Here is a 20,304-nt window from a genome sequence, read left to right as displayed (position 1 = left end):
GCACTATTAGTATACTCGATTTAGTTCAAACACCAACTATTAGCCTAATAAACTGGTTTCATAACTCATCCAGCGTGTGTTAACAACACCGTCGAGGCTTTTCTGGCAGGAACGTTTCTCTTTTTGCGCCCACTTCAGGAAGGTACGTGGGTTAGGAACATGACTCCCCTCGTTTTTCTTTCTCTTCTCTGCTTCTCTTCTCCTTCTCCTAAGCCTATGATAGTCATATCCCCGGAGCTCTCAATATGTGTCCGGACAACATCAATAAGCTCTTGCTGTATAATCATAATCCACGTGCCGTAGAGCTTGGTAACCTGCACTCTTTACTCTTTACCACAGTGAGAAAAAAAAGCTTAGAAATCGCCGTCTTGGATTTGCTGAAAATATCTCCAAGTTATCTTAGTGAGCCTTGAATTTTTTCGACTGAGCTACAAGGTACCCTGTCACCGATAGCACACTGATAGCCCCAGCAAGCAAAGAGAAATTGCTCAACAAGATTTCCTCCTGAGCATGGCTAACCTTTGTAGGAGCTTTACTCAAGACACGATCGTTACCTGTTCCCTCAGCAATATAGTCCTGCCACTGCACCTTTGAAAGTTCACGGTGATAATCCACCACAGTCCCAGACCAATTATTGGTGATGACCCCGTCGTCTCTCTTATACCAGCTGTTGCAATTTGGATCCGCGAAGCTGGTCTGCCGTAGGACGGCCTGGACCCTATCGTTGTAGCTTTTCAACGCTTCCGGTTCTGGCTTGAGAGCCAGCGTCTTCCCTCGTTGACGGGCTCGCATCACTTCCCCAACCAGGATGTTCAGATATCGTGACTGTGCTTCGATCATGAGGATGATGGAGTTGTGTCCTTTTGATTCGTTAGAATATTGAAAATTATAGAAAAGATGGAATATCTCACCGAGGTTAGTGTTAGGGCCATAGAACATTCCAAAGTTTGGCAAGTCCTCGACTGCAACACCGTTAAACGCCGTGGCTCCATTCTTCCAAATATCCTCCAAGGACCGGCCGTTTGAGCCATAAATTCGGATGGGATGCATGAAATCCGCAGTTTTAAAGCCAGTAGCAAGAATGATAAGGTCGTATTCTTGTTCATCTTCTTCGTCGACTTCAATCCCGGACTCCGTGATACCCGTAATGCCCCGAGTCTCCAAGTGGACATTTTCACGAGCAAGAGTGGGATAATAATCATCTGAACCAATGATTCTCTTGCACCCAGGCGCGTAAGTGGGTGTCAGTGTATCCCATAACTCCGGTCGGTCAGGCAGCTGGGATTTCATCGCGTCGGTACCCAAGGTCCGAATGTAATGAGCGAGGGGCGAATTTCCATCTGTAATGGCTACATAAGAGTCTTCACGGACTCCCATCTGAAGGGCGCGCTTGCGCCAGTGGAGCGGTGGAAACAATCTGAACAGGGCCTTCTGAAGGGTGGATACTGGCTGATCCAGGCGAGGAACGATCCAATTTGGCGTTCGCTGATAGATAGTAAGATGAGAAGCCACTCGAGCAACTTCAGGGGCGATCTGAACGGCAGTTGCTCCTGGAAAAAGAGTCAGTATTGTATCCCGTAGGTTGGATTTCCTTTGTTTGACGTGGAATGCGCACCGTTGCCAATAATTGCGATTCGCTTTCCTGTCATATCGTAACTCCAATCCCACCGGGCAGAATGCATCATTTTCCCTTGGAAATCCCCCAGACCTGGGATTTCGGGTGTCCGGGGTGAATTGAGTTGCCCAACAGCAGAGACAAGCAAATCGGAATTCAAAACATAGGAGCTGAAAAACTCGCTGTCTTTCTGCCCTGATATCAGGACCTTTGTCTTCCACTTGAATTTGATGTCATCCCAACGGGCCTCCTCCACTGTGGAGTTAAATCGAATGTGCTTGTAGAGTCCATATTTCTCTGCAACGCCAATAAGATACGCCTGTATGATGCACAAGGATCAACAATAGTTCGTGTATAGCAAGAAAGATCAAGGGTCACACATATCACTCACATGTATCTCTTCTTGTTTGGGATACTCTCTCGACCAATTAGGGTTCTGTTCGAAGGAATAGCTGTAGAGCGAGCTCCAGACTAGAAGTCATCAGTTGCTGTCACTGCAGATAGAGTATTTTATATTCCATACCATCACAGCAGCAACCAGGATATTTGTTGTCATTCCAAGTTCCTCCTACGCTGCTACTTCTCTCAAGGATAACAAAGTTGTGAGTCTTATTCCGTTTGATCAAGTCAATCGCCATGCAGATTCCTTGAGGAAAAATTAGTTGGAGTTATGTGTCTTGGAGAACTCAGCATACCCGAAATGCCGGCGCCAATAATGACAACAGTAGCTTCGGTGAAATCTTTGTTTCCCACAGGGAGACGTTTGTTACTCGAGGTAGCCATTCTGAATGAGGGTGACTATACACTATCTGAGAGTTGACAAGGAAATAACAGACAGCCCGGAAGATAACCAGAAGTTTCCCCGCAAGCTGTCCAAGTATCAACGCACCGATGAATCACCGGAGGGACCGAGTTTCATCCTCAACCCCTGTAGATTTCTCTGCGGCTCATGTCACAAAGCATGCACAAGCTACTATTCACCCGGAACTCTCGACAATACTGTTGGAAGCGATCTGGCAGACTTGGAAGACACAGATGTGCAAAACTTGATTGCTCGATTAGCTACAATCAGTATGTCAAGATCATACAAGTTTGAATATTTGAAAAGCGGGGAAGCTGGATACCGAGGCAATGCAGCGATCCGACGTTTCAGTCTGCACTTGATAGATAGGCCTCTCTGGGTACTCTATAACAATCACGGGAGTTCGATTCCTTCTTTCTCTGCTGTCTGCAAAATGTATTGCTTGACCTGGATAAGCAAAAAGAATCAGCTATTCCGATCTAAATGAATACCTAATTCAGGTGGGGGGATTACCTTGTCGTCTGGGACGAGCTCAATCGCCAGTTTACCTTCACTGTCTCTCTTTTCCGCTTCTGCTCCAGATTTTAACAATAAGATTGCGGCGGGTCCATGTCCCTCGGAAATAGCATGGTGGAGCGCCGTGAATCCGTCCCCGTCCGTTGCGTTGACAGGACTCTTACCCTCTTCTAAGAGGGCCTTCAAGATAGGCACAGATCCGACTGCAGCTGCTCTGTGGAGGGGAAGTTGCCCACGTTTATCCTTGACCTTGGCGCTACATTTATTGGCAAGCAAGGTGCGGACGGTGGAAAGATTGGACTTGGAGCTTGCAAAGTGCAGCGCATTCTACTGAATAGTAAGTTCAGGTACCCCAAATAGCATAGCATTTGTCTCTCAAATCTGACCTGTCCAGTGTTGCTTTTAATAGAAACGTCAGCTCCTTTTCGCAGTAATAGGTCGATCGTTGCGTCGCCTGCGGCATCTTTTAGGCTAGCTGCAATCATAAGAGGCGTCCAACCAGATCCATCCTATGTTGGTTAGCAAAGATATACGATAGTCGCCAGTAAATAGTAAAAAAGCGTGGGGAACTCCCTTCACGATACTCACTTCTACATCTGGGTCGAAATCCTTCATAGCGACTAGCAATTCTACAACTGGGACTCGGTTGTAGGCCACAGCCCAGTGAATAGGAAGACGCCCATCATCATCTTTCACAAATGCAGATTTTGGGTTGACCTGTTTCAATAATAAGCCTTGTTCTTGAGACCAATCCTAGTGCCAGCTTGAGCTTTGCGGGGCAGCCTCGGTCCCAGGTGGAGCACAACTCACATTGAGCAAAGACTCAACGACCTGGTCTAAAGAGATATATTAGTAAATAGTGCTGTACAATGAAGAATTAAGCTCACTTCTTCCTTCTCGGGCAGCTTCGTGCAGGGCGAACTTCTGATCGGAATCCATGACGACTTTGGAGGATGAAGAGTGATATTGTGATAAGAGCTGCGATAAGCCGGAGTGGATGAGTCAGCGATATTGAGCTCCCGAGCTCCCGAGTCCCGTGGTCCGAGCTCCACCTGCTCGCAGCGAGGACTGCTATATGATTGTCAACCTTGATGATTTTTTCGGGAGGAATTGAAATCTGGGCATACTTGAGAGCCATGGTATATAATATGCATAGAATATATACAATTGTCCTTACACTTTGTGACACGTGAGCTATGAAATCTAGCCTAAGCTATTCAACGTCCTTTTGAAGTATGTTGGAAAGTGTTTAAAGTGCACCATGACTTGCAGCTTAACTTGTGCTAGTGATATTCCGAGCATACGAAAGACATTCGCAGTTGGGACAACCTCGGAGTATTCAAGCTCCTCCTCTTTTCGACGCATATAAAGCATTCGTAATCTACTAGTCTGTTTCTGACGAATTTTATCATTCTGTATTTCTCAATGGTCCGTTGCTTACTGTTTAAGAGTAATCTTGCCGCACTCCATCCACCGTGGTGGATTCACGAGAGCTTCACAAACTTTGCATACTCGGAGGCTGAGGCATCGATACATCACTTGGCCAAGTTAGATAGGCTAGTAGCCCTATTCTAGAGAAGACCGATTAGGATGAAGAGTGAACCAATTGAGTCACAAAGAAATTCGCCCATCCCTATAAATAAGAAGCGTAGGGACGATTACCTAGGTAGTTTCTACTACCTAGTATTGAGAGACGCGATGTGTTCGTGGGCTTGGCACGATTATGTAACTCCTACCAATGACCTCGGAGTATGCCCTCAAGTACACCGCCCTTCAAACTCACCGCCCTTTTGAGCCGGGTATAACGTTGGTCGACTGTTGCGCCTCAGGCACGAACACCCGCTGCAACTTCGATCCAAAGATCCATGCACATACTGTTCTACCATCTTCATTCATATCTTTCCTCTAGCTGCTAGAGACGCAGTCGATCTTCAATTAATTGTGCTTTTAAGACCACTGCCCAGATTAGACTGTCACACTTGATTGTAGTCACGAACCTGCCGCAGGCTTTTTTCGTCGCGCGCACCATCAGGTCGTGATTTTTGGAGCTCCTGTCCTTCGAAGCACACCAACCCATCTCAATCTCTCCACACCAATTCCTTGCGCAAACACAATGGACTACACACCCCAGCCCGTCGACGAGGCCGTGCGCATGTCCGCAAAGCGGACTGCCGAACTCTTCGGTACCGATTACCTGATGGTCACACCTTCAACTCTTACAGATGGCTCAATCGGCGTTTCCTACCGACGGAAGGCAGAGTATGAAGATGTTATGGAGCTACCCCGAGCTCTCGCAGAGAAACAGGCGAAGGCCACAGCGGGCCGGACGAAACGGCCGAAGATTCAGGCGCAGACCCCCGCAGACGGCAGTGGGTCATCTATGTCACTTGTGAGGCGACCGTCGGGAACTGGAGCTGGAGCAGGAGCAGCACCTGCTGGAGAACAGCCTACGAGTTTGATTCAGAGACCGTCGGCCACCAAACAACAGCGACCCGAGTGGCACGCGCCTTGGAAGCTGATGCGCGTTATTTCGGGACACCTGGGATGGGTACGAGCTTTGGCAGTGGAACCCAACAACCAGTGGTTTGCTAGTGGAGCAGGAGACCGGACAATTAAGATTTGGAATCTGGCGACGGGCGCATTGCGACTCACTCTTACCGGTCACATTTCCACCGTCCGTGGCTTAGCAGTGTCCCCCCGGCACCCGTACCTGTTCTCCTGCGGCGAGGATAAGATGGTGAAGTGTTGGGATCTGGAGACCAACAAGGTCATTCGACACTACCACGGTCATCTCAGCGGTGTGTATACTCTTGCTCTTCACCCTCGCCTCGATCTGTTAGTCACTGGTGGTCGTGATGGCGTGTGCCGAGTTTGGGATATGCGAACACGAAGCAATGTACACGTTCTCGGTGGACACAAAGGCACTGTCGCCGACATCAAGTGCCAAGACGCCGACCCTCAGATTATCTCCGGCTCACTGGACTCCACAGTCCGGTTGTGGGATTTGGCCGCTGGAAAGAGCATGGGCGTTCTGACACACCACAAGAAGGGTGTTCGCAACATTGCCATTCACCCCTCCGAGTTTACATTTGCCAGTGCCAGTACCGGCAGCATCAAGCAGTGGATGTGCCCCAGGGGTGATTTCATGCAAAACTTCGATGGTCAGAATTCTGTCATCAACACTCTCGCCGTCAACGACGAGAACGTTCTTTTCTCTGGTGGCGACAACGGTTCTATGTCCTTCTGGGATTGGAAGACTGGTCACCGCTTCCAATCCATGGAAACTACCGCACAGCCCGGCTCTCTTGAAGCCGAAGCCGGTATCATGGCTTCTACCTTTGATCGTACTGGTTTACGTCTTATCACGGGTGAAGCCGATAAGACCATCAAAATTTGGAAGCAGGACGAACAGGCTACTCCCGAGACTCACCCTCTGACTTGGGCCCCAACTCTTGGTAGACAGCGGTACTAAAGGGATGACCAGCATCCCTGTTCGCACCCTCTGTTCAAATTTCTCAATACCCTGTATTCATTTCTTTATTACCATCATGTTCTTGGTGGCACTATGTGGAGTTAAGCGTGGTCTGTGGATGGCCCTTGATTTTAAACTATTCAAACATGTATTGGGAAAAGTTTCCTTGGAAAGGTTCGTTCCATGTCTCCGAAACAAGAGTCTTAACGTTTTGTATGATACAAACCCCAATTGAGCCAAATGATACCCTTGGCAATCGACTCGGTAGACAACACGTACAAATAGCCTCTACGATCTATACAGAAGGCGAAATATAGCTGGACTGAAAGGGTATCATATGCAAACTATTGTGCGATATCACACTAACTCCAGATAATGCGTATCGTATTAAACACCCCCCAAAAAGGACCAATGACCATCACTGGTCAGTACCCAAACCAAAGCCCTTAGCCTCAACATCCTCCCTGAAAGCAGACCTGACGTCTTCAGCCGCAACCCTAAGCCGAACTTTGCTACTGCGGTCACCGCGAGTGGGGATTGTAGTACCACCAAGCACGCTTTTAGAGCCAGAGCCTTGCTCCAGCGCCAGAACACCCGAGTTCATGAGCAACATGGCCGCATGACCCAGGCTGCGCACCCGCGCACTGGGGCCTCCACCCAGCAAGAAATCCTTCACACCGGCGCCAGCGGCTCCAGCAACGGCAACGGCTGCATCGGCAATGCGGCGGGCTTCGTCGAGGACATCGCCGAATGTGGATTCTGAGATGCCTGTCCGATGGACACGAGCTAGTAGGGCGGCGAGGAAGAGCTTTCCCGATAGCGGGAGACAGCGCAATGATTGTTGTAGTGGAGTTGAGGTAGCTTCATGAATGGCTTGCTTGATAGTGGCGATAGTGACGCGACCTGGTTGGCCTTTCGTAGGAGGTTTAGCAGCGGCTGGTTCTCCGGCTGCCGTGGCCGTGGTAGTCTTGTTGCGCCGGGCAGGAGTTTTGCTGGGTGTGGGAGGTAATGACTCTGTCTCGTCTTTGGCCTCATCTGCTGCTGCAGCCTCGTCGGCTGCTTGTTCGGCAATTTCAACGGCTCGACGGCAAATGTCCAAAGCTCTTCGAGCATCACCACTGACAGCGGCTACTTTGCGACTTGCAAATTGGACGGCGTCTGGGTCAACAATATTGCCTGGTACACTGGCCAGACGGGTACTGATGATTTCCATTAGATCTGTGTGACGGTATCCCGGGAATGTGATACGGGTTAAACCGAGACGACTGGAGATCTTGTTGCTTAGGGTTCTTTCTGGAAGATCCATGGTATTTGCGACAGCCAGGACAATGAGGCGTGAGTGACGGAGGGCAGGCCAATTGAAGAAGTTATACATCACAGACTGATTCTTTGTGACAAGCTGATCCAATTCGTCCATGAGCACAACACAAGAGACCCGACGAGGGGAGGGATTTGAGAATTCTCTTTCGAGAAGATCCAATGCGTGGGAAGGTGACACTCGGTCGCCCTTCAAGGCTTCCCATAGCAAGGAGTATGATTGATGCGGGTCGGTCACTTTCATGCCGTTAATCTCGACAAAAATAAAATCGTCCATCTCTTCTTCATGTACGGCACCGTTTAGCTGTGCAACCACCTCACGCACTGTGGCAGTCTTGCCAGTACCAGGGGTACCGGAGATATAGATACAAGCGCCTGTGCCTTCCATGATCGCAGCGCTAAGATGATTGTATACAGTGTTGAACTCGGTCTTCCGGCACGGTAATGAGTCTGGGACAGTGGAAACGTGTAGCAAATTCCTCGCTTGACGGTAGGGAGAGTCAAAATGGGTGGGCGATAGGACGCGGGTACCCAGAGGAGTAAACTCAAGCGGCTTTTTTACGACAATCCTGATACAGTCAGTTTTGTTTCATGGGCAGCACTTTCGATATTTCCTACCGTTTATGGGTCGGAGTCATTAGGGCCTTTTTGCGCTGTGATTGTGGCGTTGCAGTCGTCGCTGCTAGTCGCTGTCTCTTTCTCGGCGTTGTAGGTGCAATTGTCTCTTTGCTCTCTTTGGTATCGACATACTGTGATGAGCTAGTCAGCACTATTTTTGCAATTGAAACCATGTGGTTCAACTCACCTCATCGTCCGCAGCCTTGCGTTTCCTGGAAGCCTTCAAGCCATCCCTGACCCAATCGATCAGATGTTGGATGTTATCTTTGTTGTACACCTGCTCCCAGACAAACTCATCGGTATACCGCCCTTGAACCTGGTTTACACCTCGTCGACAGACAATACACTTGTTGTATTCCGCTAATTCGGTCTTGTTCTTCGGAGGACCATTCGGGTATTTCGCACTGAAGGCGCTCCGAGACATGACCATTCCTTTGCCACTGATTGATGTCAAGGGGTTGCTGTTGAAATCGAGAGTGATGTATTGCTCGTTGGACAAGGCGTCGGTCCGCCGCTTGTTTCTCGTGCCCATGAATTCGTCGGGGGATGCGAACCACATAATATTGGCAGATTTGACAATCTCGTCTTCTTCATCTTCATCCTCCTCTTCCAAGAATTCTGTGATGATGCCAACCCAGTCCTTTCCAGCTTCAGGGGATTTCAAGAGAATCACATCGCCCACTTTGCATTGGAATTGACCCATCTGTGCGCCAACGATTTTGCGTTTTTGTCGGGCGGGACGAACAGAGAGTCTTCGGCTACGTTTCGCGGGGGTTTCATCGTTGGTCCCAGTTTCCTGGGGAGTCTCTTCATTTGTGTCGTAAATCCAGTTCCACGGAAGGTCCTCGACGCCTAGTTCATCATCGGAATCGTCTCGAACCAGAGCTCCCTTGGTCATCCATTGGGCGCGCTCACGGGCGTTGCGCCTGTGCGAAGAGTCTGAATCGCTATCGCTCATTGGGGATGCGAGAGATGCTGGATAGAACATCGACGGAGAAGGAGAAATCGCGGTCGACGCGTCCACTTTCGTCCCTTTTAGGCTTAGTTCCAGCAAGGAGGTTCGACCAATCAAATCCATCAAACTCATAGTAAGATAGGGAGGTATAAACTACATATAGATGTACTCCATGTACAATATGCTTGCAACTGATCCGTTATATGTATTGATTTAATTTAGTTCTTGTTCAAAAGATACCACTCAGCTTTGCAGTACTATTATCAAACCATCAGTACGTTTCCGTCGCAGCATCACCATATGTATGTTGTAAATTGGATCTCATCCAATTTATACGGCTGTACTCCTTTGCTACACCAAACTTGTAGCATGATTAAATTATGCGGTAGACTGCGTTACACTGTTTGCGCTTCCCTGAACATTTCATTTTTTTTTAACCTGTTGATGCCTTGGACAATTACAAAAGTTGTTAGGTGCAAAGAGCTATCCAAAATCTAGCGTTGACCATGGTGCACTCATTGAATGTGGTGATGAATAGTCTAATTCACCGCTTCGGAATTTATACGACCCGGAGATGTAGGAATATCTACATGCCGCAGCCCTAACATCCACTTCAATCCAAGGTTTATATACTCTGTGCTCCCTACGAAATTTGCTTTAACTTGATTTCTCACTATGTAACGGGTAGATCTCATCAATCTAGCATGAAATGAAATATACCTCATTTATACTTCATAGTAAAGCTTTTACTACAAGAATTATGTCCATGCTTCCTATGGAAATATTCATTCGCGGGCCTCTTGGTCCGTCAATATCCTCTCACACTACAGAGAAATGCGACTAGTTCGATGTCCTTCATGTCTACATGCACCTAGACAGCCTCTAATGTATACGTAGTATCTCATCAGTAACCGCGTACGGTTTCAATGATGCTCTTACTCCGTTATTACTTCTCCTCATAAGAAGCGACACTTCAGGCTTACCTCGTCGGCTCTCTCTTTCCCCGTTCCCACCTTCCTCGACGCATATCGCCGACAGCCGGCCTGCTACTTCCCGAGGTCGCCTGCTCAGTTGGTCGGCCGGGCAATCATACTTCCCTCAGATACTTCGCACTTCCATTGGGAAGAAGTAGCTTGCGTCTGTTTCTTTATCTCACTTACCCGTTTAATATTTCTGAGATACCCCGTGTTGCCTCCACCAGCTTCGCTCATTAAAGCCAATCCATCTTGTGAGATACCGCTCTACCCATTGAGCGCTTGTGGCTTTCTGATCCCGTTGAAATGGCATCTGTACCCCAGTCCGATGAGGAGTAAGTGTATCCCGTGCACGAGTCTTGCAAGCAAATTCGCTAATCGATACCCCTAGCTGGGAGCGTCTCAATGCAAAATGTAAGAGAACGTCTGCTTTCGATTATGGCCGTATATGCTGACTTTGATAGCGTGGGAGCTACCGAACTACGGTCCCGGTCCAGATTTCGGCCGGGGCACTATCTACCGTCAGCGTAATGATGAGAACGTTGGAAACAAAGGTCCTGATTATGACAAGGATTTCGATCCCGAAGGGGGTGCGTCTCTCAAAAATATCAAGTATGAACACCCTTCGGTCCATTACTACCGCAACACCCAAGCTTAACAGTGCCTGTAACTGACCGATTTCTTGCAAGTGTACCTGCTGTGCCTACGAAAACACCAACTCCGAGTCAAAGTCCCCTTTCGACCCAGCCAGTTATTACCAGACCTAGACCAGGTCGAGTTCAGGCACTTGAGGGACCAATCCTCAATGAGCGTGGGCCTAATACCGGCCCTTCAAATACATTCGAAAGGCCGAGTTATTCAGCACGTAGTACCAAATTGAACCCACGTACAAATCCCCGAGGGAAATATTTCGACACACCACGATCACAGTTTCAGTCAAAGAAAGGTAGTGCTATTTCGACTCCCTCGCAGCACAGAGTTAAGAGCCCCCCTACCGGGCCAGGGCAAAATGACTCTCACTCCAAGGCCAGGTGGCGCAAGGGCTTGGCCCCAGATGGTAAGTATGCTCATATAAATCACAAATCCAGTATTAACCGTCAACCAGCTTCTTTTCGTCTGCCTTATGAGTGTCAGGTATTCCAAGAAAAGTGAGTATATAAAGCTTTGCAGTCGTTAATCTCAGAACTAACCCAGGCACTGAAGGATCAGACAAGTAACTACAGGACAAACTTCCAATATCGACTTCCGCCAGAGAGTTATTGAGGATACAGGTGCCTATGTGCGGATGAGCCCAGGAAATGCCAAAGTTAGTTGCTCGCTAAAAGCCCCAGTATGTGGCAGACTCAGAATACTAATGATCCTTCAGCTCGTTCACATCTGGGGCCGGGAAAAAGATGTTTTGGAGGCCCAGAATATGCTCCAGGATATGGTGAACCGGCTAATGCGCCAGCGGACTTTACCTAAAGCATCGCGTTGGGCTAAGGTACACGCACATTCAATCACGAAGGCTGCCCATGCTCGCTCGAAGGAAAGCTACGAGGAAAGATTGGATGAGATGCGAAAGCCACCAAAGCTCGCCACAGATTACACAGTATGGATAAAATCATGATGCCCCTCGTTTGTGCTTGGTACTTTACGAAAACTAACCCTTGACATTGCAGCTTGCTTTCCTCTGGCCAGCGGATGGCCCCTCGCTCAATTACTTTGTTACTGCTCGGCGTGAGGTCCTTGATCACATTCGCCTGAAATATGACGCGAATATCTACATCAGACCTGGTATCCCTGACTGCCTTTTCATGTCTGGAAATAATGAGCGAGATATGTGCATTATTGCATCTCGATTTCGAGAGCTGTGGGAGAGACTAATGGTCCAACAAGAGACGGAAATCAAGATGTTCCTCAATGCGGCACCCCGAGTGGAGCTTATGAGAACTCACGTCGTCCTGCAAAAGGCTAGTGGACTCTCAAGACCTGCTCTGTGTGGACCGGAACTGGCTCCAGAAGTAGCCGCGACCTGGAAGGACACTGCGGCGGAGATCAAGCGCAACAACAAGATTACTGTCACTACACGCCTTAGGCAGGCACTTCATGTCATTCCCCAATTTGGGGGATTCCTACAAATGCGAGCAAAATTTGGTTCGTTCGTACTACAACGGTGGCGCAAGCCGAATGATGGTATTTCTTATGAGTTCTCAGAGTTTCGCGAGATGCTTAGCCATACGAACACCGAGGGACGTTTGCTTCCTGGGTATGTTATCACATCCAGGGGAGTCTGATGGTTCACTGACTGACATATATTTTAGAATCGGGCTGCAGCAGGAGGAAATCTTTGAGAGAATTATGAAATCGAAATTCCTTAAGCCCTGGGGTCAAGCTCATATCACATCTCTACCGACGCTGATGCCTAGATATTCCGCTAGCTTTGAGTACCAAGTGAACAATGATTCGACGATTCGCGTGGAAGCCAAGTTCTCTCTTCCACTTGGGTCGCAGGAGTTTGAAGTCAATGGAATACGTTGTTACAAAGCAACACAGATCGGTGCTCCTGTTGATCGTCAGATGCCAATGCAGATCAGCATGATTGACTTTGAAAGGTTTGCTCACTCAAGATCCTCTCAGAACTTGAATGGAAGCTAAGTTTGAGTTTAGATCCGACTGGCAACTCGAAGTGAAGGCTCTTGAACTCTGCCCCGAGAAGGAGATAACCCCCGAGCTAGACAGATTTACGCGTTCTATCGGTTTCCAATGGAACCCAAGTGTAAAGAGCATCGGATCTAAACCCCAGCGAAAGGCAAGGTTTTCCTTTGGTTCCCCAGTCAAGCACTTCGTCGAGAAGGCCGCGATCCAGCTCCAAGTCAAAGACTCGCCGCATGTATTCGAGCTCGCTCGCTTTGACGAGTACACGTACGCGGCTGGTCACTGGTCGATGGCCCCCAAAGTTACCTGGGGTGCATCGCTGTTCAATCCTGATTGGGATGATATACTAGGCGAACAGGTTGAGGTTAGGGCTGACGATATTTCCAAAAACGGGTGCCTGTCGGTGTTCTTCCCCCAGCCGGGGGTTGATCAGGAAGCGACGGACAATGAAAAGCATAAGACAGACGATGAGATTCGCAAGGAGGCTGAACGACGAAAGATGGCCGAGGAGGAGCAACTGGGCCTTTTCATGAGCACTGTCCAGAAGGTCGCGCGGATGCTGGGAAATCCTGGCGGCGAGATGTCCGATGCCCTTGAGACTGATCTTGGGAGTCTGTTCTAGTCGACGCCAGCCAAATCCCAAGTTGTGAGAGCCTGTGGAAGGACAATGACCAAATCAAAGAAAACGCCCCCAAAAAAGACGGAAAACGACAACAAATAACCAAAAAAAGAGGAAAAACAGAGACAACAACAGGTATCACTACCGTCTGGCTTGCTTATCAAGCCGAGATGCTTAGGTATGTAGAAATAATGAGTTTAGTTCATATTTGAGGTTATTCCTGGTGTCCAATGTCGGAGAATTGCTTAAATTTTGGATTCGTGACCCATTCTCGTTCTCCCTCTTATACTTCATATCCAGGTTGTTCCCAAATTGTGATAAAGAAGGGTTATAATTTTTTTGCGGTTTGTCTATGGCGAGTCACGCTGGCCTATTCGTACCACCTGGGTTGAATTTAGCCCGCAGGGGCCTGAGGGGCACCCTCGGCAAGCATCTTCTGCCTCAATGCTGTAGGAGAGAGGTTAGCAAACCAAAGAATAGGGCCTCGTACGGCAATAGAATTTCAGACTCCTTGTATCAAGGAAAGGAACAAACTCACTCTCTTCCACAATACGCAGTTGCGAGCTCTTGGTCTGTACAATCTTCTCCAACTCCTGCAAGTTTCCCTCCAAGCCCTTGACCTTTTCGTCATAGAATGCTACCGCCTTAGGCGCAGTCTGTACAGAAGCAGATGGTCAGCCCCAATCGCCGCAATATCTAGACATATCCCCTCTGTCACCAACCTTCTCGACATAAAATCCAGTTCCAACATCTACAAGCACCTTCTCGCGATCTGTCAACCGGCCTTTGACGTACAGCGAGCTAGTAAGAGGCACGAGGATCTCATCGCGACCATCAGTTCCCTTCTTCTCGTTTCCAATCACGCCATCATTGATTGAGCGCACACAGTCGCGGAACTTGGCTTGGGCGGCGCGCAGCTTCGTGTGCGAGGTGGTCAGGTGTTCGAGTTCGGAGGTGAGGCGAGTTTGGAGGGCGCGGAGTTGAGGAACGGAGAGAGAGGCGAGATTAACTGATTCGGTATTGTTAGCTGGGATTTATTTCCATATGGCACGGAGAGCCGGATGCGCTACAGTGTCATCTTGATGTTGGGCGATTGGAGACACACTTTGGCCTTGGGGGGCTCCGTCCGAGGAGTTTTGTGACATTTTGAGATGGGGGAGGGGGAGAAAAGTGGAGGATGGATTTTGTTATTGCAGATCAGGTCCTCGCATTGGGACTGTATAAGGACTGTATAGGTGGTGGGGGGAGCTTCAGAAAACTGCTGGGTCGCATGCGTGGCGATAGTGGGGTTAAGCATGGGCGGGCGGATTAATTGCGAGTTTTGGTTATATGCACGCACCTACATCAACTTCCCAGGTTATACCATATCTTCAATAACCAATGTCTTGTGTTAAGCTTCTACCTTCTAGCCCTTCTAGCCCCATAGTAGTCGGAGTCTCCAGTCTGTCAAAATGGAAGTCGTTGACCTTCCGTCCTGTGTCCAAAGTCCCTGCTAAGTAAGAAGTCATTTTGCGGGGAAATTCATACTCCGATGACCGTGTTCTCCGCTCCGCTCCGTAATCCTTCTTTACCACAATGGCTTCGAGACTCGCAGCATGTGAAGCTTGCAGGAAAGCAAAGGTCGCCTGTGATCATAAAAGACCGGCATGTACTCGATGTGCGAGTAACGATAGAGCTGGAATCTGCCTTTACCGAACCACACCGTTTAAGAGAAAAAGAGTGGACAGTTCTACATCTTCGCAATCTCCCAGGTATGTGATTCATATAAGTATCTTCTAATTTTCACAGACTTAATCAGCTCTGCAGTCGGCTACCCGCGGCTCAGCCATCTTTCACTCCAAGGAATAATCCCTATCCAAACCCCGGCTTTCTGGGATCATCCAGCCATGTCGCTATCTTCAACGAAATTTCCCCGCAAGACTATCATGCATCAGATACCTACCATGCCTCTGAGGACCTGACGATGCTGATGCAGTCACAGTCCACTGGTGAGAATATCTTGCTAATCCAAGGCGCAGATATTCTCAGACAGCTGTTAAACACATTTCCTTTAGCTGCCATGAAGGATTTTGTTACTTTTTGGCTGGCAACGGGAGCGAATTTAGCTCTGGCAGAGCATTTTACGGAAAAGTGTACTGAAAATATGACGCGCTTATTCACGTCCTTCTCACAAGAGGACAACTGGCATTTGGCATATGCCCAACGCCTTACACAAAATTCCCGGGAACCTTTGCTGTTTAGTAGCACATCCGATATGGAAGATTTCTCTGCGCAGTTTCTCGACCAGAAATTCAGATGGGAAAGTTTAGGCATCTTCCTTTCTGCTGTGACCCGAGCTTCGATCGATATATCATTTTTCCCGACATTGTTCAAAACCGAAAAGGATCAATTTATGCTTCGGAAGCTATCTACAAAGCTCAGCGATCTTGCGTTAGATATTGCACTCTCGCTAGACTGCTTAAATGACCTACAGCTAGTTCTACAGTATGAGAACTTTATTGTACACACCCATGTTGATGGGGACCAAAGTAAGAAAACTCCCTTGATTGTGTGTGTACAAGCTTGTAGCTCATTGAGAATTCAGGCTATCATTCATGGAGTAGACTTGGAGACGTTATTTCGTCCATGTTTGCACTCGGTTACCACGAGAATGTCGAAAAGACCAAGCCACCAATACCGACTTTTCTTGTGGAATTGCGAAAGGCGGCATGGGCCACCACATATTCAGCGGACAAGAACGTGGCTATATTCCTTGGTCGGCCACCTCGGATGAGCAAGCGATTCTGTCATTTTCAACTACCCATGACCCCAACAAGTTCGGATCAGGTTGCGAACACTTCACCCGTCGAAGACGAGGTCGTCAGATGGAAAATAGATACACCGGTCTGTTATAGTTCCGGTATTCGGTGGGCGACCCTTTGCGCTGCACTGAAAGAAGATCTGCTTGAATTGCTTCGATCTAAGCAGCGCCCGAATTTTGACCAGGAAGCTAGGTAAGTTGAAGCTCTTTACCATTGGGAGGTGGGATGGCTGGCTGACGATAGCGGTTGACATAGCATGATTCGGCAAAAAGCCGAAAGTCAATGGGCAAACCTACCTCCTCGCTTTCGACTTTCGACCGCATTGAAAGAATGTTCTGGGGACTCATTCGAACGCGCTTTTCTGGCTAGCATACGCCTGGACCAGCTTCATGTTCTCTTTTTACTTCAACTGTCGCTTCTCAATACTCTGACCGAGCCCGACCCATCGATTCTCGACATCTCAGATCAGATGCTCGCTCTTGTAGTGGAGACGATTCTTCTGCGAGACCAGCTGGTCAACTCTGGAACGGGACTTGTCTGGAAGGTAATTCTACCCATCTCTAGGTTCCGAACATCTCATTGTTGGACTAATACCCTATTAGATCGCCCACTACGGACTCCCGGCTGCAGGGATTATCCTTCTTTCAATGCTGAAACAGCACCGCACATTAACCGAAGGCAGATCTTCATGGTCCAAAACAATACTCAATCTTGGTATCTTTGTTGCGCAGGTTCAGGTGGGTAGCGTCGTTCGGCGTGGACATCCAAACTACGCCTTGATATCCAAAGCCACACAAACTATTGAGAGATTCCTTGATTCTATACACCGTGAAGGGATACAAACCCCGACACAACTGCCATCACATCCAGTGGAGAATGGTGATTGGGCTGCATTTTTCAGCCAGGATTTGTGTGACTTCGAGACTGACTTTTGGGAGAACCTCGCGTATCATCCTTCTTTGTTGGCTTTGGACCCTAGCTTGCCTTCAATATAGTGAATGAGAATAGAATAATATCAGAAAGAACAAATGTCAAAAATATTAATTGGTCAGGTCAGGATATAGACGAACGATTTCTCCACGTATTTGGAATATAGGATGCATGCATGCATTATGAATCCTGGGCGACCCAGGGTATACTGAAAACTACAATCGCACATGAAATTGCTTGAACAACCCGTGCACAATTCCATATAAAGAAGGACCTCCTTAGCATCGATACTTATTTGATGAAGGCAGAATCAAGGGGTATACTAGAAAGAAAATTGACGAAGTGCAAAATCTTTGGATCCGTTATACAATACACAAGAACTTATATGTGGCAATTTAGACGCAAATATAGGTAAATAAAAGGGCAATTAAATCATGACGGCTAGCTGAGACTCCTCACTAACTGGAATACTCAGGTCAATTTGCAATGTGACTTGGAATCTTTCTATGAAGTACAGGATACTGTGATATACGTGCATAGATGGCGGAATTGTGTGTCTCAGCATTGTTTAATGGAACATAGAAAGTAAATCGGTGGTGAACATTTGCTACATCTAGTAATCGAGGGTTGAAAATGCTACTGCTATTCATTGAATATTTAAGTAACAGATTAAAAAGTAACAGATCAGATATAAATGTGATGGTACTATAGATTTTAGGTCACTTATATGCCTCCAAACTCTTCTAGAGCTTCCTGTGCTTTTTCTGTTAAGAATCCATACTCACATCCTCATTCTGGCCTTCCTCTTCCTCTTCTTCCCCTTTTTCTGTCCCCTTTCCTAATTCTACCTCTACCTGTTCTTCTGTGTCCTCTTCTTCCTCTTCCTCAACCTCAGGTAGAAGTCCAAACTCAACCCCAAACTCATCCCCACTGCCATATGTTGTCTCATTCTCATCCTCACCTTCACCTTTCTCGGAAATCTGCCCCGCATCCTTCATTTCAACATCTGAGGTATTTGCCTGCTCTTCTTCGGGTGTTTGGCGACTAAAAACAGAGAGATATTGTCGCACCTTAGCACCCCACGCCTGAGTTTCAGGCTCAATAGTCTTATCCTCAACCTTGTGATTGTAAGGCTTATAACCATCTCGCATCCAAATGTCACCATCACCATCTATGCTTCTCTCACTCTTATTTGAGCTTGAATCACTTAGATTAGTGAAGGTTGTCCATTCTGCCTTACCTTCTGAAGAATGAGCAGTGCGCAACTTCTTCTGTGGTTGGGGATCCTGTTCATCCGTACTTCGCTTTTTATTGGCCTTTTTGGTATAACTTTCCAGAACGCCCGGCTCAATACGGGGCGGAGAGGGAGCTGCCATTGCAGCGAGTATGTCATCTTGTCTTGGTCTATCGTCAGCTACAGAGCGACGGGAAACATATCGATCATTATCTGGAGGGCTAATTAGAGGGGCAATCTTAGGGCCAATTCCAGTAACAGCTGGACGGGCAGGTCGAGGGATTATTGGAGGGGGAAGGAAACGGCCAGGTGGAGGGAAAGGAAGGGAACTAGGAGCGGGCGGAAGAGATTTCGGTGAAGATACGCTGGGAATTCGTGCAAGGAGAGCATCATTCGGCTCAATAACAGGAATCGTAGGAGAAATATAAGGAAGAGGAGGAATGTGACCAGGAGCTGGAGCAGGGGCAGAGGATACGGTGGGAATTTGTGCAAAGAAAGGATCATCTGCCTCGATGTTAGGAATTGTAGGAGAGATAGGAGGAAGAGGAGGAATATAAGCAGGAGCTGGAGCATCAGCATGAACTAAGGCAGGAGCTGGAGCAGGAGCAGGAGCAGGAGCAGGAGGAGGAGGAGTTTTAGTCTTAGACTTAGCCCTAGCCTTCCGTGGATTTTCTGTCTTACTCTTACCCTTAGGACGAGGTCGACGAGAATTATCACCGGAACTGTCAGAAGCATCCTTAGCAATTGCGGCCGAGGCGGCTTTGGCAGCAGCTCTCATAGGACGTCCATCCAATCGAGCCGGAGCAGGTGCAGGGGCAGGGGCAGGAACAGGAGCAGTAACAGGAGCAGGAGCAGGAGCAGGAGCAGGAACAGGAGCAGGGGCAGGTGCAGGTGCAGGGGCAGGAGCAGGGGGGGTTATAGCCAGCACGATAAGTAGGATAGGCAGTGGCACCAACAGCCTGGCCAGCATAAAATGTAGGATAGGCAGGATCGTAGTCTCTCCATGAGGGGTCACAGAGGCGGTAATATCGAACAACATCCCACATACGATTGGCAAGCTCGGTTGGATCTGGGACATGAGCACGTACTACAGCTGGAAAATCAGCATACCTACTGGTAAACCTTAGTTTGATCTCAGCTGTATTTCCACCTTTGAACATTGCGTTCCAATCAGTTCTGCCCTGGAGATGGACAAAATCGTAAACCATAGGGTTATAGATCTCTCGGGTCAGGTTGATGACGGCCTGCTGTTCTTGGCGACCTGTGTTGATATCGATACCAAGTGCTGCGAAGAGAAGATTTTCATTCTTACGGGGCATGCGGGTTCTGAACTCAAAGGTCACCCGAGACATATTGGGCGTGTTAACTGTTGAGCTGTTAGATTGCTGGATTCGAATAATTGGAATGGTTGTGAATGATATACTTGCGGTGGATTCCGTCGATTGTTAAATACTCGAAAGTGTTGTGACTTGAGAGGTTATTGTAGGCATGCTCACTGTATTTTGAAAGACACAAAGGAAGACATTGTATTCCAAGAACACCCTTTTTAGAACAAAGCGATGCATTGACAAGATACTGAGACAATGCAAATAAGGTCTTTATCAACCATGCGCTAATCAAGGATATCGCTTTCAAGCTACTGTTTATTATCACAAACAAAGAAAGGCAAAGGTAACAAGTGCCTGAAAATCACTAGAACCCAGAATTAGAAACAAAATGGAACAAACCCACTTTTGAAGCAAATACACGCATCGGGTTCATCTTTGTCTCTGGCGATGTTGATCTATACACCAACTACATCACATTTCCCATAC

At 48.0% G+C, this 20,304-nt stretch overlaps 8 protein-coding genes across 8 annotated transcripts; 3 read left to right on the top strand and 5 right to left on the bottom strand.

Moving 5' to 3' along the window:
• Positions 1–399: 399 nt before the first annotated feature.
• Positions 400–2,398, bottom strand: N7500_008364 (flavin-containing monooxygenase; the record flags this gene model as incomplete). The annotated part of the gene is made up of 6 exons (XM_056679508.1): positions 400–860; positions 912–1,550; positions 1,616–1,934; positions 2,007–2,086; positions 2,139–2,261; positions 2,311–2,398. 6 exons carry the CDS (start codon positions 2,396–2,398, stop codon positions 400–402), a joined length of 1,710 nt encoding a protein of 569 aa, XP_056529880.1.
• Positions 2,399–2,810: 412 nt separating this feature from the next.
• Positions 2,811–3,872, bottom strand: N7500_008363 (ankyrin repeat domain-containing protein; the record flags this gene model as incomplete). Its single annotated transcript, XM_056679507.1, has 6 exons — positions 2,811–2,864; positions 2,931–3,260; positions 3,320–3,442; positions 3,522–3,650; positions 3,744–3,769; positions 3,821–3,872. The coding sequence occupies 6 exons, from the start codon at positions 3,870–3,872 to the stop codon at positions 2,811–2,813; spliced, it is 714 nt and encodes a 237-aa protein (XP_056529879.1).
• Positions 3,873–5,046: 1,174 nt separating this feature from the next.
• Positions 5,047–6,405, top strand: N7500_008362 (WD40 repeat domain-containing protein; the record flags this gene model as incomplete). Its single annotated transcript, XM_056679506.1, has 1 exon — positions 5,047–6,405. One exon carries the CDS (start codon positions 5,047–5,049, stop codon positions 6,403–6,405), a length of 1,359 nt encoding a protein of 452 aa, XP_056529878.1.
• A 418-nt stretch (positions 6,406–6,823) lies between these two features.
• Positions 6,824–9,298, bottom strand: N7500_008361 (origin recognition complex subunit 1; the record flags this gene model as incomplete). The annotated part of the gene is made up of 3 exons (XM_056679505.1): positions 6,824–8,291; positions 8,341–8,471; positions 8,528–9,298. The coding sequence occupies 3 exons, from the start codon at positions 9,296–9,298 to the stop codon at positions 6,824–6,826; spliced, it is 2,370 nt and encodes a 789-aa protein (XP_056529877.1).
• A 1,277-nt stretch (positions 9,299–10,575) lies between these two features.
• On the top strand, positions 10,576–13,528 carry N7500_008360 (uncharacterized protein; the record flags this gene model as incomplete). The annotated part of the gene is made up of 10 exons (XM_056679504.1): positions 10,576–10,604; positions 10,661–10,683; positions 10,734–10,859; positions 10,931–11,326; positions 11,375–11,417; positions 11,473–11,575; positions 11,636–11,860; positions 11,931–12,517; positions 12,573–12,863; positions 12,919–13,528. 10 exons carry the CDS (start codon positions 10,576–10,578, stop codon positions 13,526–13,528), a joined length of 2,433 nt encoding a protein of 810 aa, XP_056529876.1.
• A 391-nt stretch (positions 13,529–13,919) lies between these two features.
• N7500_008359 (prefoldin subunit 5) lies at positions 13,920–14,670 on the bottom strand (the record flags this gene model as incomplete). Its single annotated transcript, XM_056679503.1, has 4 exons — positions 13,920–13,972; positions 14,064–14,181; positions 14,248–14,534; positions 14,631–14,670. The coding sequence occupies 4 exons, from the start codon at positions 14,668–14,670 to the stop codon at positions 13,920–13,922; spliced, it is 498 nt and encodes a 165-aa protein (XP_056529875.1).
• Positions 14,671–15,056: 386 nt separating this feature from the next.
• On the top strand, positions 15,057–17,321 carry N7500_008358 (fungal specific transcription factor domain-containing protein; the record flags this gene model as incomplete). Its single annotated transcript, XM_056679502.1, has 5 exons — positions 15,057–15,280; positions 15,314–16,053; positions 16,110–16,518; positions 16,582–16,870; positions 16,929–17,321. The coding sequence occupies 5 exons, from the start codon at positions 15,057–15,059 to the stop codon at positions 17,319–17,321; spliced, it is 2,055 nt and encodes a 684-aa protein (XP_056529874.1).
• Positions 17,322–18,023: 702 nt separating this feature from the next.
• Positions 18,024–19,842, bottom strand: N7500_008357 (uncharacterized protein; the record flags this gene model as incomplete). Its single annotated transcript, XM_056679501.1, has 3 exons — positions 18,024–19,054; positions 19,539–19,559; positions 19,605–19,842. 3 exons carry the CDS (start codon positions 19,840–19,842, stop codon positions 18,024–18,026), a joined length of 1,290 nt encoding a protein of 429 aa, XP_056529873.1.
• Positions 19,843–20,304: the final 462 nt, after the last annotated feature.

The sequence above is a fragment of the Penicillium coprophilum genome (assembly GCF_028826855.1).
Source record: "Penicillium coprophilum strain IBT 35676 chromosome Unknown utg000005l_segment0_segment0, whole genome shotgun sequence".
Lineage (NCBI taxonomy): Eukaryota > Fungi > Ascomycota > Eurotiomycetes > Eurotiales > Aspergillaceae > Penicillium > Penicillium coprophilum.
This window is presented reverse-complemented; position numbering and strand designations above follow the sequence as displayed.